The 19,033-nt window shown below is 47.6% G+C and overlaps 1 protein-coding gene across 3 annotated transcripts in view; it reads right to left on the reverse strand.

The window, feature by feature from the left end:
• TBC1D13 (TBC1 domain family member 13) overlaps positions 1 to 9,751 on the reverse strand; it is a 38,639-nt gene extending 28,888 nt beyond the window's left edge. The window contains exons 1-2 of one of the 3 annotated variants that reach the window (XM_040324721.1): positions 9,643 to 9,751; positions 6,175 to 6,248 (exon numbers count right to left, since the gene is read on the reverse strand). In XM_040324721.1, the coding sequence (XP_040180655.1) occupies positions 6,175 to 6,248; positions 9,643 to 9,665 (97 nt within the window). In that variant the 5' untranslated portion in view covers positions 9,666 to 9,751. Of the gene's footprint in view, positions 1 to 6,174; positions 6,287 to 9,642 lie in introns of those variants that run through there. The other 2 variants (XM_040324722.1, XM_040324723.1) reach the window with 2 other exon arrangements.
• Between the last annotated feature and the right edge of the window lie 9,282 nt (positions 9,752 to 19,033).

The raw sequence follows: 19,033 nt of genomic DNA on the forward strand, positions 1-19,033 counted from the left end.
AGAAGCTGCGGCCTCGCCTAAAATCACCTGCCCGCAGCTCCTCAGGACCGGCGGTGCAAGTTTAGGAGATATTAACTGTATACGCTGGCATTGGCGCATGTGCACTAAAGGAACGGCCTGCTTGTGCCATTTCCTCAGGGTCCATGCCGTGACCGGCAGCTCCCATGCGCAGAAGTGACGTAACCGTGGCTCCGGCCAATCATAGCGCCAGAGCCCATGAACCCGGAAGTTACTCCGGGAAACATGTCGGCCCTGTCAGCAGTGTGCCAGCGCTAATCCAGGGCATCTTTCTAAGGTAAGTATTTCATAATGAGCTAGCTCATTATGCCTTTGTGTTGCAGGTTTTTTTTTTTTGTTTTTCAACCTCTTTAAAGGGGAGTTTAGGGAAGAATTTGTCCAAAGGAGAACCAGGGAGGTGACTGGACTGCATTGTATTGTTAACCACTTGCCGACCGGGTAACGCCGATATATGTCGATATATGTCGGCAGAATGGCACGGTTGCGCAAAGCGACTCAATGTCCGACTCAATGATCGTGTCACGGAGCTGCCTATGTAAACAAGGCATTTCCCTGTTCTGCCTAGTGACAGGACAGTGATCTACTGCTCCCCGTCATCGGGAGCAGTGATCACTGTCGTGTCACTTGTAACCAGCCCTCCCACAGTTAGAATCATTTCCCAAGCCACACTTAACTCCTTCATCGCCCCCTAGTGTTTAACCCCTTCCCTGCCAGTGTCATTTACACAGTAATCAGTGCATTTTTATAGCACTGATCGCTGGATAAATGACAATGGTCCCAAAACAGTGTCCGCCATAATGTCGCAGTCATGATAAAAAATAAAAAAATAAAAAAAGATCGCTGATCGCCGTCATTACTAATAATAAAAAAATATATATATATATTAAAATGCCATAAAACTATCCCCTATTTTGTAGAAGCTACAACTTTTGCGCAAACCAATCAATATACGCTTATTGCGATTTTTTTTACTAAAAATATGTAGAATACATATGGGCCAAAACTGAGAAAGAAATTTTTATTTTTTTTGGGGGGGGGGGGAATATTTATTATAGCAAAAAGTAAAAAATATTGCTTTTTTTTTCGCTCTTTTTTTGTTTATATCGCAAAAAAAAAAAAAACGCAGAGGTGATTGTGACGGTATCGGTATGATATCCCCGTCAACGTTCCCTTCTTCCCATAACGAAAATCACCCCAATATTCCACGAGGAGGGATATCCCTGGAATCGCCCAGAAAGCCACACATGAGACCAGCTTACTGCTTGAACAACACAGACTTTAATGTTATAACACACAGCTTATATGTCATTTCCAAAACTGTTACAATGACAAATCTCCGCCCCCCTCACACTGGGGCTTCCATACAGATGACTAGGTAGACACGACGGGGCCGATGCTGAAACACATTTTCTTTAGACAATGACATCAATGACGCTGAGCACTAGCTGTACTGAATACATCAACCAGACCGCTCGACCCCGCATATAGAGAGATAATTACCACAATGAAGCAATCAGAATAATTAACCCAAGCCACTTAAACCCAGCTCTCCTTCACACAACACAATAGATCAATTAACCTTTAGAAATAGTGAGGGGACATTAGCACATCAATAACCTGGCTAGCAGGGAGCAGTAAACTGAGACCTATAGGCAAATGTATCACAATGGCCCCCCTTTTGCTCCCTGCTCCGGCAAACCCGGTTGGACCTTCCCTGGTCCAGTAGGGTTGACGGGTTCAGAGCTATTAGTCAGAGGTTAACTCCGTTTGGCATGACTGACCTCCCTTGGCAACTGCTTCAGACTCAGGTATGTCACCGGGTCGTCAGATCACACGCCGGTCAGTCCCCAAGTCTTTGTGCGATCTGCAAAGTCACCAGAAGTCAGTGTGAAGACAGCGAATGGGTCTGTGCGCCGCCGTCTAGGTGTCCCGCTATGGGAGGGGGCAGGTTATGGCTCTGAAGTGACAATCCCAGGAGATTCATAAAAAGAAAAAGTTATATTTGTTCAAATGCTGTAGCACTGGTGCTCAGAGTCCGGGGGGGGGGGGGGAAATCAGAGCCCCATAAGGTCAGCCACCCCCTGCTCCCTCCGCAGCCGCCGGTTCTCCTCTTGGAGCTTCTCCAGCTCCATCTCCAGTTCATGCTGCTGTGACCTCAGGTGGTTGTTCTCCTCCTCCATGCGGCTTATGCACTCCTCCAGCTCTATGTACTCACGGATCAGCTCCTGCTTGCTCATGTCCTGCAGGCTCTCCACGTGGTCCTTCATCATCAGGAACTGGGTGGTGGTGTAAGGGGCCACCGGTGGGCCCTTGGCGAACATCTCGGCACGCATCTGGGACGCCCGCTGCGACTCCCTCTCCTCCAGTCGCTTCTTCTCCTCCCAGGTCAGCTTGTTATACGGCTTCCAGGACCTCTTCTTCTTGAGGGGTGGCCGGCGGTGCCTCTTTCTGCCCAGCTCCCTCCAGGGCCCCTCCGGCTCAGGGCTGTCGCCCATGACCAGCTGACAATGGTGTTCCCTGTTGTCCGTAATAACAGATTGTACCATGAGGGCTTCGTAAGGGGTGCCCAATGGTTCTTCCTGACCCAGCTCCTTTGGATCCCAAGCCGAGTCTACACAATGGGCTGCTGCTGGTGGGCGGTACCCAGGTTGAGACCAATTTGACCTGGTGTTGTCATTCATGGGGCAATTCTGCTTGAAGTGACCCAGCTGTTTGCACCGGAAGCAGCGTTGTTCGTTGCCCTCCTGGCGATGATAGCGAGGGCTAGAGGTCACCGGTCTGTTAGGAGGTTGGTATCTAGCGGTTGGTGGGTGTGAGGGCACCGTTTGTGGTGGAGGTTGTTCCTGTGGTGTGACCTGGTTCGTCTTGCGAGTATCTGCATATTCATCCGCCAACTTCGCGGCCTCTGGTAGAGTCATGGGCCTGCGATCTCTCACCCAATCCTTGACGTCCGTCTGGATGTGATTGTAAAATTGCTCCAGGAGCATTAGTTGCAAAATGTCCTCTGCGGTGGTGGCCTGGCTGCTGTTAGCCCAGTTAGAGGCCGACCGGGACAATTGGCATGCCCATTCCGCATAAGAGTCTTTCGTGGTTTTGCGTGAGTCCCTGAACTTCTGTCGGTGGGACTCTGGGGTTACTGCATAACGAGCCAGGAGCGCTTCTTTAACCAGGGCGTAGCTATGGATATCCTGATCTGGCACGGTCCGGAAAGCATCAGAAGCTTTGCCTGACAGTTTGCCTGACAATATTGCAACCCAGTCTCCTCTAGCTATTCGGTGCAGGTTACATTGTCGCTCAAAATCCGCCAGGAAGTTATCAATTTCACAGTCTTTTTCATCAAAAGCTTTAAAAGCGCTAAACGGAATCTTCCTTGCGTCTGCTGTGCTGTACTCACTGTTCGTAGAAGGTGCGGCTGCTTGTTGGACTGCTGCCAGTTTTAACTGTAGCTCTGCGTCCCTTATTTGTTTATCCTTCTGTAGTTCTGCGTCTCTTATTTGTTTAGCCTCCTGTAGCTCTGCGTCTCTTATTTCTTTATCCTTCTGTAGTTCTGCGTCCCTTATTTGTTTAGCCTCCTGTAGCTCTGCGTCTCTTATTTCTTTAGCCTTCTGTAGCTCTGCGTTTACTAACATGTCCATCACTTTCAGTACCACATCTGGCGTTGGGTTCGGGCCGAACCACGCTAGCTTCTCTCTCATTAGCTTGTTGGCTGGCGATTCCTCCTCCTGAATCACTGGTGTCTCCATCTCTTGTACTGCTGGCGTTGCTGCAATCCCGTCCTCCTGGTCTAGCTCCATTGATTCTGCTATGATGACCCGCTTGGTTTTGTTGCTAGCAATCCTTCCACGAACTTCCAGTAGTTCTTCCAGTGTCTGCTTGGAATCCGGGTGTGAAGGGGAATAGAAGGGAAAAATCCCACTGCTACCAACCAATTGTGACGGTATCGGTATGATATCCCCGTCAACGTTCCCTTCTTCCCATAACGAAAATCACCCCAATATTCCACGAGGAGGGATATCCCTGGAATCGCCCAGAAAGCCACACATGAGACCAGCTTACTGCTTGAACAACACAGACTTTAATGTTATAACACACAGCTTATATGTCATTTCCAAAACTGTTACAATGACAAATCTCCGCCCCCCTCACACTGGGGCTTCCATACAGATGACTAGGTAGACACGACGGGGCCGATGCTGAAACACATTTTCTTTAGACAATGACATCAATGACGCTGAGCACTAGCTGTACTGAATACATCAACCAGACCGCTCGACCCCGCATATAGAGAGATAATTACCACAATGAAGCAATCAGAATAATTAACCCAAGCCACTTAAACCCAGCTCTCCTTCACACAACACAATAGATCAATTAACCTTTAGAAATAGTGAGGGGACATTAGCACATCAATAACCTGGCTAGCAGGGAGCAGTAAACTGAGACCTATAGGCAAATGTATCACAGTGATCAATTACCACCAAAAGAAATCTCCATTTGTGAGAAGAAAAGGACGTCAATTTTGTTTAGGTGCAACGTCGCACGACCGCGCAATTGTCAGTTAAAGCGATGCAGTGCCGAATCGCAAAAGGTGCTCTGGTCAGGAAGGGGGTAAATTCTTCCGGGGCTGAAGTGGTTAAAACTGTATTAAGGTTGTAGCAGGAAAATGGGGTGCAAATGGACCCCCAACCCTTCTCTCCCCCACAGCTGCTGGGGATAATGTACTACAAGTCCCATCCTTCACCTCAGCAAATGTACTTGTGGTTCTCAATAGAACATGTGTGTGGTGACCACCACACAAAGCATTGACACTTCCTTTAGCTTTCCAACTGAAAGCCTGTACCTCAGTATAGACAAGGAGCTGGAGTAAAAGTCTACAGGACCCTGGCACTGCACCCGCCATCTACTGATGCCAGTTGCTCATTTGCAAAAAAAAATAAAAAATGCACATTTTCTTTTCTTGCAAAAATACATATCTTTTTTTTAATTATTATTTAACCACTTCCATACCAGGCACTTACGCACCTTCCTGCCCAAGCCAATTTTCAGCTTTCAGCGCTGTAGCACTTTGAATGACAATTGCGCGGTCATGCTACACTGTACCCAAATGAAATGTTTATCATTTTGTTCTCACAAATAGAGCTTTCTTTTGGTGCTATTAGATCACCTCTGCGATTTTTTTTTTTTTGCGCAACAACTAAAAAAAGACTGACATTTTTGAAAAAAATAAAGTTTTTATTTTTTTCCTGTTTTCTTCTTCAATTATGGGCACTGAAATGGCGGCACTAATGGGCACCGATGAGGTGGCACTAATGGGTACTGATGAGGCGGCACTGATAGGCGGCACTGATGGGCACTCATAGGCGGCACTGATGGGTACTTATGGGTGGCACAGATGGGCACTGATAGGAGGGCACTAAGAGGTGACACTGATGGCATTGCTGGGCATCATTTAATTCAGTGCCCATGTTGCCAGTCAGTGCCCATTTGTGGGCACTGATTGGCATCGATTGTGTTCAATTTTTTTCTTTTATTTTTGTGCCCATTTTTGCTCTATTGAGCACCAGGGGGCACTCCCTGGTAGTCCAGTGTTGGCATCCGAGGGGGGGCTGCGCTGATAAACAATCAGAGCGAACCCCCCCTGTCAGGAGAGCCGCCGATCGGCTCTCCTCTACTCGCATCTGTCAGATGTGAGATCAACGGCTCTTCCTGTTTACATCGTGATCAGCCGTAATTGGACACAGCTGATCACGTGGTAAACAGCCTCTGCCGGAGGCTCTTTACCGAGATCAGAGATGCAGGGTGTCAGACCGACACCCCGCATCACCGATCGCCGCGCTGCGCGCCCCCACAGGCGCGCGCCGGCATGTAATTCTGCAGGGCGTCAATAGACGTCCAGTCAGGATTTCACAACCACTTCCCGGACGTCAATTGACTATTGAGCGGGCGGGAAGTGGTTAAAAAGGTGAACTTAGCCTTTAATAGATTTGTGTATTTTATCCTGTTTTTTTAAACAGTTAATTATCTCCCAAGTAAATCTAACTTTAGTCAATGTGAAACCACAAAGGGTTTGCCAACGCTGTGGAAAACAAAACAAAGACTCTAAGGACAAGCCAAAGTTCAGCAGCCTGTGAATCCTGCCGAGACGAGACGCCTTACCGTTAAAGCAAAGTTCCCTCAACACCGACAGCTTGATGTGCGCTTCACTGAGAAGGCTCTGGAACTCTGCGATTCTGCAAACAGACAAAGACGTCATGCGATTAGTACACAATACAGTGCATTGCCTCCTGTGCAGGAGCCCAGATCACGTGCGCTCCATTTATTCTGCAAACAGGACAACCGTTATCAGGGTGTTTTCCTTAAAATACATTCACAGATATTGTTATGTATCATATGAGAGCCAACAAGCATGAAACAGCTTAACCACTTCCATACCGGGCACTTACGCACCTTCCTGCCCAAGCCAATTTTCAGCTTTCAGCACTGTCGCAATTTGAATGACAATTGCGCGGTCATGCTACACTGTACCCAAATGACATTTTTATCATTTTGTTCCCACAAATAGAGCTTTCTTTTGGTGGTATTTGATCACCTCTGCGATTTTTATTTTTTGCGCAACAACTAAAAAAAGACCAAAATTTTGGAAAAAAAAATTTTTTTTTTCTGTTAATTTTTTTGTAAATAAGTATGTTTTCTTCTTCAATTATGGGCATTGATATGGCGGCACTGATGGGCACCGATGAGGTGGCACTGATGGGCACCGATAAGCGGCGCTGGTATGCTGCACTGATGGGCACTCATAGGCAGCACTGATGGGCACTCATGGGTGGGCACTGGGCAAAGATGGGCACTAAGAGGTGGCAATGATGGGCACTGGGTGGCACTGATGGCATTGCTGGGCATCATTCCAGCCAGTGCCCATGTTGCCAGTCAGTGCCTATTTGTGGGCACTGATTGGCATCGATTGTGTTAATTTTTTTTTTTTTTGCTCTATTGAGCACTGGGGGGCACTCCCTGGTGGTCCAGTGTTGGCATCCGAGGGGGGGGGAGCTGCGCTGATAAACAATCAGCGCGAACCCCCCGTCAGGAGAGCAGACAATTGGCTCGCGTCTGTCAGACGCGAGTGAGGAAGAGCCGATCAACGGCTCTTCCTGTTTACATCGTGATCAGCTGTGGCTCTTTACCGAGATCGGAGATGCAGGTTGTCAGACTGACACCCCGCATCACCGATCGCCACACGCCGGCATGAAATCCTGCAGGACGTCAATAGACATCCAGTCAGGATTTCACAACCACTTCCCGGACGTCAATTGACTATTGACCGGGCGGGAAGTGGTTAATTATTATTATTATTGTATTATACAGGATTTATATAGGGCCAACAGTTTGCGCAGTGCTTAACAAAACAAAGGCAGACATCACAGTTACATTACAATTTGTGTCCGTGTTCATCCGATCCGATGACGGAAGAAAAAATAGGGTTTTCTTTCGTCCGCAAAATCGTATCTTTGCGGAGGCGGACGATTACGGGTGTCAGTGGATGTTCATCCGCTGACACCCGCAATCTCATAGGGACCAATGTATGTCCCTTTTCATCCGCAAACGGATGGATGAAAAAGCGGACATACGGTCCGCACGTCTGAAAGGGGCCTTAGGACCACCCCAAACATTCTAAAAAAAAAAATCTAACACCCTAGAGCAGTGGTCTCCAAACTACGGCCCTCCAATTGTTCAGGAACTACAATTCCCATCATGCCTGTCAGAGTTTTACAATGCCTCATTGGACGTGTAGTTCCGCAACAGCTTGAGGGCCGTAGTTTGGAGATCCCAGCCCTAGAGAATAAAATGGCGGTCATTGCAATACTTTTTGTCACACTATTTGTGCAGCGTTCTTACAAGCGCACTTTTCTTTTGAAAAAATTCACTTTTTTTAATTAAAAAGTAAAACAGTAAAGTTAGCCCAATTTTTTTATATTGTGAAAGATAGTGCGTGCCACCTATCAGTGCCCAGCCATCAGTGTGCCACCTATCAGTGCTCATCACTCAGTGCCACCTATCAGTGCCAGCCATCAGTGCGTGCCACCTATCAGTGCCCAGCCATCAGTGTGCCACCTATCAGTGTCCAGCCATCAGTGTGCCACCTATCAGTGTCCAGCCATCAGTGTGCCACCTATCAGTGCTCATCACTCAGTGCTAGCCAGTCAGTGTCACCCATCAGTGCATGCCACCTATCAGTGCCCAGCCATCAGTGTGCCACCTATCAGTGCTCATCACTCAGTGCCAGCCAGTCAGTGCCACCTATCAGTTCCAACCAAAAGTGTGTGCCACCTATCAGTGTGCCACCTATCAGTGCCAGCCAGTGCCACCTATCAGTGCCCAGCAGTGTGTGCCACCTATCAGTGCTCATCACTCAGTGCCAGCCAGTCAGTGCCACCCATCAGTGCATGCCACCTATCAGTAATGCTTAATTAGTGCCACCTATCAGTGCTACATATCAATGCCTCTTCATCAGTGCCACCTATCAGTGCTCATCACTCAGTGTCACCTATCAGTAATGCTTAATCAGTGCCAAAAAAAGTATCGGCATTCGGTATCGGCGAGTACTTGAAAAAAAGTATCGGTACTTGTACTCGGTCTTAAAAAAGTGGTGTCGGGACAACTCAAGCTTTGACAGCCGCACTCCAAAAAAAAAATGTTTCTGTCATTATAAAATCAAATCAAAAACCAGATGCCACTGACGCGTTTCACAGTGTAACTCAGTGCTTAATCATAGCTAAAATGAAGCACCAAGTTACAGTGTGAAACGCGTATTAGCCAACCACTTCCTGGTCAGAGCTCTCAGCCAATGGCAGAGGGCGCTGACCAGGGTGTTCTGGCGGGGGTGCGATCCCCTGTCAAGACACAACAACTCAGCGGGGGAGATCGCTGTACTAACATTGGATTAATAAAGCGGCTCCGACTGAAGCTATCAGAAAACTAGTAGCGTGTACCCGGCGTTACAGCGTCTGTGTCCAATGACATCAATGGGACTGACTGCACAGGTATGTATGAAATAATACAGCGCTCCGAAGGGCGTGGTAATAATGTACGACTTTAATTCACGTGTTTTCAAGGTATTATGGCGTGCCAATAAAAAGGAAGCAAATTGCGCATCCCCACAGCGTCCAGATGTGAATGGAGCCTAAATGAATTGCGCAACATCGCACCGCAAAGTACGATCGCTGCAACGTGTAAAGTGTGATCCACTCACTCCAAAACCTCAACAATCAGACAACGCCACAGCCTGTGTGTGCGACAACCAGAAAAAACGCGCTCTGGGTGCGCAAAGGGGATTTTATGGTTTTCCAAACTTGATTTTTTTTTGGGGGTTGTGAAAAATGAGATCTGTGATAATTCCTGGATCAGCCATACAGGAGCATTGCGAATAACAGGCACTCAGTGTGTATGGGGAGGACAGATGATGGAGCGATGTACAGGATGATGGGGACATGTCAGTGATAGGAATCCCTCCATCATACAGCCCCCCGGAGATGACAATCCCACCACCGACCCCCCGGTACTCCCCCCTACACCCCGGTACTCCCCCCTACACCCCGGTACTCCCCCCTACACCCCGGGATCTCTTACTTGCTCTTGTGCAGACTCGACATGTTGACTTCCGCCGCCTTCTTGGACGTTGGGGGAGGGAACACATCCCGACAGGAAGCTGAAACCCTGTCAGAGTCACATGTCAGCCGTCATCACCTCCTCCTCCTACACCGGGGATCGGATCCTAGTACAGGGGATCTACTCCTCCTACACCGGGGATCACCTCCTAGTACAGGGGATCTACTCCTCCTACACCGGGGGTCACCTCCTAGTACAGGGGATCTACTCCTCCTACACAGGGGATCACATCCTAGTACACGGGATCTACTCCTACACAGGGGGTCACCTAGTACAGGGGATCTACTCCTACACAGGGGGTCACCTAGTACAGGGGATCTACTCCTACACATGGGGTCACCTAGTACAGGGGATCTACTCCTACATCCGGGATCACCTCCTAGTACAGGGGATCTACTCCTCCTACACCAGGGATCACCTCCTAGTACAGGGGATCTACTCCTACACAGGGGGGTCACCTAGTACAGGGGATCCACTCCTCCTACACCGGGGATCACATCCGAGTACAGGGGATTCACTCCTCCTACACATGGGGTCACCTAGTACATGGAATCTACTCCAACACCGGGGATCACCTAGTACAGAGGATCTACTCCTCCTACACCAGGGATCGGCTCCTGGTACAGAATATCTACTACACCAAGGATCACCTCGTAATACAGGAGATCTACTCCCACACAGTGGATTACCTCCTAGTACAGGGGATCTACTCATCCTACACAGGGGGTCACCTAGTACAGGGGATCTACTCCTCCTACATTGGGGGTTACCTCCTTGTACAAGGGATCTACTCCTACACCGGGGATCAGCTCCTAGTACAGGGGATCTACTACATCGGGGATCACCTCCTAGTACAAGGGATCTACTCCTCTTACACCAGGATCACTTCCTATTACAGGGGATCTACTCCTACACTGGGGATCACCTCCTAGTACAGGAGATCTACTCCTACCCTGTGGGTCACCTCCTAGTACAGGGGATCTACTCCTACACTGGGGATCACCTCCTAATACAGGAGATCTACTCCTACACCAGGGGTCACCTCCTAATACAGGAGATCCCCTCCTAATACAGGAGATCTACTCCTACACTGGGGATCACCTAGTACAGGGAATCTACTCCTACACCAGGCATCACCTCCTAGTACAGGGAAGCTACTCCTACATCGGGAATCACCTAGTACAAGGGATCTACTCCTACACCAGGGATCACCTCCTAGTACAGAGGATCTACTCCTACACCAGGGATCACCTCCTGGTACAGAATATCTACTACACCAAGGATCACCTCGTAATACAGGAGATCTACTCCCACACAGTGGATTACCTCCTAGTACAGGGGATCTACTCATCCTACACAGGGGGTCACCTAGTACAGGGGATCTACTCCTCCTACATTGGGGGTTACCTCCTTGTACAAGGGATCTACTCCTCCTACACCGGGGATCAGCTCCTAGTACAGGGGATATACTCCTCCTACACTGGGGATCACCGACTAGTACAAGGGATCTACTCCTACACCGGGGATCACCTCCTAGTACAGGGGATCTACTCCTCCTACACCGGGGGTCACCTCCTAGTACAGGGGATCTACTCCTCCTACACAGGGGATCACATCCTAGTACACGGGATCTACTCCTACACAGGGGGTCACCTAGTACAGGGGATCTACTCCTACACAGGGGGTCACCTAGTACAGGGGATCTACTCCTACACATGGGGTCACCTAGTACAGGGGATCTACTCCTACATCCGGGATCACCTCCTAGTACAGGGGATCTACTCCTCCTACACCAGGGATCACCTCCTAGTACAGGGGATCTACTCCTACACAGGGGGGTCACCTAGTACAGGGGATCCACTCCTCCTACACCGGGGATCACATCCGAGTACAGGGGATTCACTCCTCCTACACATGGGGTCACCTAGTACATGGAATCTACTCCAACACCGGGGATCACCTAGTACAGAGGATCTACTCCTCCTACACCAGGGATCGGCTCCTGGTACAGAATATCTACTACACCAAGGATCACCTCGTAATACAGGAGATCTACTCCCACACAGTGGATTACCTCCTAGTACAGGGGATCTACTCATCCTACACAGGGGGTCACCTAGTACAGGGGATCTACTCCTCCTACATTGGGGGTTACCTCCTTGTACAAGGGATCTACTCCTACACCGGGGATCAGCTCCTAGTACAGGGGATATACTCCTCCTACACTGGGGATCACCGACTAGTACAAGGGATCTACTCCTACACCGGGGATCACCTCCTAGTACAGGGGATCTACTACATCGGGGATCACCTCCTAGTACAAGGGATCTACTCCTCTTACACCAGGATCACTTCCTATTACAGGGGATCTACTCCTACACTGGGGATCACCTCCTAGTACAGGAGATCTACTCCTACCCTGTGGGTCACCTCCTAGTACAGGGGATCTACTCCTACACTGGGGATCCCCTCCTAATACAGGAGATCTACTCCTACACCAGGGGTCACCTCCTAATACAGGAGATCCCCTCCTAATACAGGAGATCTACTCCTACACTGGGGATCACCTAGTACAGGGAATCTACTCCTACACCAGGCATCACCTCCTAGTACAGGGAAGCTACTCCTACATCGGGAATCACCTAGTACAAGGGATCTACTCCTACACCAGGGATCACCTCCTAGTACAGAGGATCTACTCCTACACCAGGGATCACCTCCTAGTACAGGGGATCTACTCCTACACCAGGGATCACCTCCTAGTACAGAAGATCTACTACACCAGGGATCACCTCCTAATACAGGAGATATACTCCTACACAGTGGATTACCTCCTAGTACAGGGGATCTACTCCTACACTGGGGATCACCTCCTAGGACAGGGGATCTACTCCTACACAGGGATCACCTCCTAGTACAGGGGAATCTACTCCTACACCGGGGATCACATCCTAGTAAGGAGATCTACTCCTACAATGGGGATCACATCCCAGTACAGGGATCTACTCCTATACCACAGATCACATCCTAGTACATGGATCTACTCCTACACCAGGGATCACATGTTAGTATGCATTATGAAAATTTGGGTTAGCCAATCAGACAGCTTGGGGGAAACCAGTTTACATGTGCCCAAGGCATCACTCCACTCGTCATCTGCAATGGGGCCTATTTCGTCTTCCCACCTAGTCTTCAGTGCGTATGCCGCCACAGTTGCCGAGGGGAGCGATAGCATGGTATAAAATTGTGAGATAAGTTCCTTAGGGTCAGGGTATTTTATGGCTGCCATCAATGGGTTGTCACCCAAAGAGAGATCATCCAAAGGGAATTGCGCGCGGAAGGCATGACGGAGCTGTTTGTATCTAAAGTACATTCGGTTAGGAAGTGCAAACTCAGACTTCAAGCTATCAAAGGACTTCAGTTTCCCATCAGAAGTGATGTGGGACAGGTAGAAGATTCCCCTGGAGCTCCACCGTCCAGTATCTGGAATCTGATTGAATTCAGGAAGGGATGTGTTATGCCACAGGGGGGTGTAGTCATGTAATAGCGGCACGTGAACATATTCGCCAGCACACCACGGATCGTATATAACGTCCAAAAAGTTTTAATGCACAAAAAACATCACAAGAAGTGCAACGTTTCGAGGCCACATCATCAGACCTCTTCATCAGGCAAGTGACGAAGAGGTCCTATGCGGCCTCGAAACGTTGCACTTCTTGTGATGTTTTTTGTGCATTAAAACTTTTTGGACGTTATATACGATCCGTGGTGTGCTGGCGAATATGTTCACATGGTTGATTGTTCTAGTACCCAGCTGGTGATCGCTTCAGCGCCCATTTTTGTATTCATGAGCCTTTTCCCCAGGAAGGTGTGCGATTGGAATATTTATTAGAATGTAATAGTGACAGGCGTAATTTTACAGAGGCTATGGACCACACTCTCCTATATTGATACAGAAGAGTCTTGCGATCGACTGATCTACCCTCACCCTCCATCCCTCCTGTAATCGCAACCAAGGGGTCCAAGGTCAGCCTAGACCACCCTGGACACAGGGAGCATAGGAATCTGTCACGGTCCGTTTTGTCTACATGAAATATTAGCGACAGTTGAGCTGCAAGATAGTATAAATTGAAGTCAGGCAGAGCCAGTCCTGCAAGGTCAGCGGGACTTTTGAGTTTGTGCCATGGGAGTTTATGCCTATTGTTGCCCCAGACAAACGGTTTTAAAAGAGCTTCCATTGCCATGAAATGCTTAAAGTGGAGTTCCACCCATAAATATAACATTACATCAGTAGTTTTAAAAAAATGTCATTAGTCCTTTACGAATTTTTTTTTTTTTTCAGATGCCTTCAAAGTGTTGTTGCTAGGCAGAATAGTTAATCTTCCCACTTCCTGCACCTAGGTGCTTAATGCTTCCTAACCTACATGTAGGTGTAACTTTCCAGGAGTCTGTGCACTCCCCAGTCTCAAAGAATCATGTGACTTGGACAGCACAGGTGCTGAAACCTGATCTGACACTGCTTGTGCAGCACTGAGCATGTGCGAGATCTGCAAGGCTGAAATCCAGGAAGTCATACAATCTGGCTTCATGATGCCCACACTTAAGATGGCCCCAGTCAATTTCTATTTTATAACGTGTCTAAATGCTGTAACAACCTAACAAAACGGACCTTAGTTTACAGACTAACTTTACTAGAATACATTAAGCTTGTGTATTACAGGGGTATTTATATTTAAAAAGTGAAATTGTGGCCAGAACTCCGCTTTAAGAACAATATAAACAGGGGAATGCCAGAGCATATAAAGGATTTTTGGTAACAGGACCATTTTGATGAGATTTACTCGGCCCATGACACCCAGAGGAAGGCGAGCCCATATCTGTGTCTCCTGCTTAAGCATATCAAAATTATTTTTTTATTATTATTAATAATAAAATAATATATATATTTTTTTAAGGTTAGGAGTTAAAGCGGAGTTCCGGCCACAATTTCACTTTTTATATATAAATACCCCTGTAATACACAAGCTTAATGTATTCTAGTAAAGTTAGTCTGTAAACTAAGGTCCGTTTTGTTAGGTTGTTACAGCATTTACACACTTTATAAAATAGAAATTGACTGGGGCCATCTTAAGTGTGGGCATCATGAAGCCAGACTGTATGACTTCCTGGATTTCAGCCTTGCAAATCTCGCACATGCTCAGTGCTGCACAAGCAGTGTCAGATCAGGTTTCAGCACCCGTGCTGTCCAAGTCACATGATTCTTTGAGACTGGGGAGTGCACAGACTCCTGGAAAGTTACACCCACTACCTTCCCAGGAGTCTGTGCGGTGTAGGTTAGGAAGCATTAAGCACCTGGGTGCAGGAAGTGGGAAGATTAACTATTCTGCCTAGCAACAACACTTTGAAGGCATCTAAAAAAAAAAAAAATTTTCGTAAAGGACTAATGACATTTTTTTAAAACTACTGATGTAATGTTATATTTATGGGTGGAACTCCACTTTAAAGCGGGAGTTCACCCATTTAAAAAAAAAAAAAAAATCTCCCCTTAGCTTCCTGCTCGTTCGGTCTAGGGGAATCGGCTATTTGTATTAAAATATGAGCAGTACTTACCCGTTTTCGAGATGCATCTTCTTCCGTCGCTTCCGGGTATGGGCTTCGGGAGCGGGCGTTCCTTCTTGATTGACATTCTTCCGAGAGGCTTCCGACGGTCGCATCCATCGCGTCACTCGTAGCCGAAAGAAGCCGAACGTCGGTGCGGCTCTATACTGCGCCTGCGCACCGACGTTCGGCTTCTTTCGGAAAATCGTGACGCGATGGATGCGACCGTCGGAAGCCTCTCGGAAGAATGTCAATCAAGAAGGAACGCCCATTCCCGAAGCCCATACCCGGAAGCGACGGAGAGGATGCATCTCGTAAACGGGTAAGTACTGCACATATTTTAAAATAAATAGCCGATTCCCCTAGTAATAACGAGCAGGAAGCGAAGGGGGAAAAGTGCCCTCTAAGGGTGAACCCCCGCTTTAATAATAAAATAATACACTTTTTTTTTTAAAGGTTAGGAGTTAATTATTATTTATGTATTATTACATATAATTAATTCATTTTATTTATATATTTATTTTTATTTATTTATGATGATCTTTAGTGTATTTATTTATTCATATACTTGTATTTTTCTTTTTTTTATTTCATTTGAGCAGGAAATCACACCAAAAACATGCGACAAAATGTGTATATGCATGCAAATCTTCGCAATTTGAGCTACAAAAAAAGCTCCAGAACTTTTCTGAGCTTCAGGCAACTTGTAGCTAGATTCAAGTAGAGCGCCTTAACTTTGCGGCGGCGTAGTGTATCGTGTTTACACTACGCCGCCGTAAGTTAGCGAGGCAAGTACATGATTCACAAAGTACTTGCCTGCTAAGTTACGGCGGCGTAGCGTAAATCGGGCGGGCGTAAGGGCGCCTAATTCAAATTCGGCTGAGGGGGCGTGTTTTATGTTAATAGGGGGTGACCTGATGTGATTGACTTTTTTTACGAACGGCGCATGCGCTGCCCGTGTACATATCCCAGTGTGCATTGCGGCAAAGTACGCCGCACGGTCCTATTGGTTTTGACGTGGACGTAAATGACGTAAATCCCTATTCACGGACGACTTACGCAAACGACGTAAAATTTTCAAATTTCGGCGCGGGAACAACGGCCATACTTAACATTACTATTCCAGCTATTTGATGGAATAACTTTAGGCCTGAAAGTGCGTTACGTAAACGGCGTATCTTTACTGCGTCGGGAAAGCGTTTGTTCGTGAATCGGCATATCTATTCATTTACATATTCTAGGCCGACCGCAATGGAAGCGCCACCTAGCGGTCAGCCTAAAAATTACACTTTAGGATACGACGGTGTAAGACACTTACGCCGCTCGTATCTGAGCCTAATTTAAGCTTAAATTTGCGTCGGCGTAGATTCCGAGTTAGGTCGGCGTATCTACTGATATGCCGGCCTAACTCTCTGTGAATCACCACCTTGGAGTGGAAATGTGAACTATCTCCATAGAGAATAATTGATGTTCTCCTCCAGTGTTTTGAAGATTCAGGCTACAAAAGCTTGAGGTGTGAATGGGGCCTTAATGATACTCCAAACATAGTAAAAAAAAAACACAAAGTTCTATGCCCAAAAAGTTTCAGGAACTTCAATGGTGTGTTTGTCGTGCATTGGGCAGCCCATTCAAGGTAATGCGTGAAAAACACACAAAAGAAAGGAGCAAAGACACATTCAGGGGATGCTGGATGTAAAAGGGGCTTTGCAGGGCTCCAAAGAGCAAGAAAAACCTAATTCCTATGATCATCAACTACATTTAGTGTCATAAATGCTGTATATTTTCTCAGTGATGTCATTCAGAAAACTACTGACCACTAGATGGAGCTGAAGATCTGGAAATTATTCAATTTCAGAAAATACAGGGTAATTGCTTGTGACATTCGTCAAATGAATGTTTTAGAAATGGAACCCATAGGGCAGCCCTCAAAATTTCCACTCGCCTACTAGCATTTGGCGAGTGGATTTAAGCTGGGGGCGAGTGATGACAGGGCTGCATGACCAATCTCCCTCCAATCTGTGCCTACACTTAGAGTCCTGATGAGATTGGCGGCCGAAGAGGAAAGGTGCATGCTCGGGAAAAGTAGTCTGGTGAGCCGCGCACAGGCAGAGCAGTACACAGGTGCTCTCCTTACAATTCTCATTAAGCCATGGGACCTAACAGTATGACCTCTCTGAGCCTGCCCCCAGGCCCGACCAATGTAGCTGGAGAGCAGAAAGTAATGAGTGAGGTGGAGGATTGCAAAAATGACCACTCCGGTGCAGCGCTCACTGAAAGTTGCCCTGACATGAGAGCGGCAGCCTTCTAGTTTGTGCAGTTTTCTTCTCCTTGTGCTCTATGTAAGTGTCCAACATTTTAGCCTGAGCACTGTGAAGAGACTGGTCTCAATGTGTGCTGTGCGCTGTCAGTGTGCGCTGTGCTATGGTGTCAATGGCTGTGCAGTTGTGTGGATCTCATCGCTGGATTGTACTCCCTCCCGCTGCGCTGCAGCTCCTCTCCTCTCTGCCAGCCTGAATAAAAGGGGGAAGTGGGGACATGCAAGCGTGGAGCCGCACACACAGGCTCCTGATGATGAGATAAATGGGAGAGAGAGAGAGGATGGATGGGAGTTGCAGAGGAGACAGCAAGAGAATGGGGAAGAGACCCAGTTCTAGTGCCCTGTCCCTCTGGTCTTCCCCCAGTGCCCTGTCCCTCTGGTCTGCCCCCAGTGCCCTGTCCCTCCGGTCTGCCCCCAGTGCCCTGTCCCTCCGGTCTGCCCCCAGTGCCCTGTCCCTCCGGTCTGCCCCCAGTGCCCTGTCCCTCCGGTCTGCCCCCAGTGCCCTGTCCCTCTGGTCTGCCCCCAGTGCCCTGTCCCTCTGGTCTTCCCCCAGTGCCCTGTCCCATTTTGTTAAAGTTGTTGTTGGTAATATTTAATTTTGTAACTTGATTCTGCATAAAACATTGTCATTCCATGAGATAATCTACGAGGGTGTGTTTACGGGTGCAATTCGGCGCATAAACTCATACAGCCCACTTTAACCTACAGGTAAGCCTAGATTAAGGCTTACCTGTAGGTGAAACAAATATCTCCTAAACCTACACAGTTTAGGAGATATTTGCAGAAAAGACTGCACTGATGTCTACGGCGCATGCACTCCCTTTGTGTTGTGATCATGCAATAAATCATCCCTTTGGATGCTATTTACGTCACATACATCATCGCGGCTCCGGTCAATTATAGCACCGGAGTCGCGATACCCGGAAGTACCTCGGATATCAATGTCGTCGGAAGAGGTGAGGAACGAGAGTCGATTCGGGGGATTCGTTTTTAAAGAAAGGCTTTAGAGGGTTTACTTCCTCTTTAAGGAGATCCCCCCTCTCTATTTGTCCTGTTAATAGGGACACCAGTGCTGGTGATTTGGGGGGTCCCCAAGGTATTCCCTTAATTTGCAGGGATTTCCTCTCGCTTTCTGTTTGGCTATGGGACAAATTTAAATGGGGGGTGGTGTCTGATTTTAGTCTTGGCTAGGGCAACACAAAACCAAAATACACCACTGGTCACCACTACTACAGTGATTACCACTAGCTTCCAGGTCCTGTGCCGAGCGGGTGCCCATGGTTACACTGGTCCAAGCTGGATGTAAGCTATTTAAAAAAATGCCATCTCTAAACGTCATCTTTAATAATAAAAACTTTACAAAATCAGATATCAGATATTGGGCTACATGCAGAAATTATAAATTATTGTTAAATTCCATTTCATTTTTTATAAAAT

This window comes from Rana temporaria, chromosome 9 (genome assembly GCF_905171775.1).
Source record: "Rana temporaria chromosome 9, aRanTem1.1, whole genome shotgun sequence".
In the NCBI taxonomy this organism is placed as follows: Eukaryota; Metazoa; Chordata; class Amphibia; order Anura; family Ranidae; genus Rana; species Rana temporaria.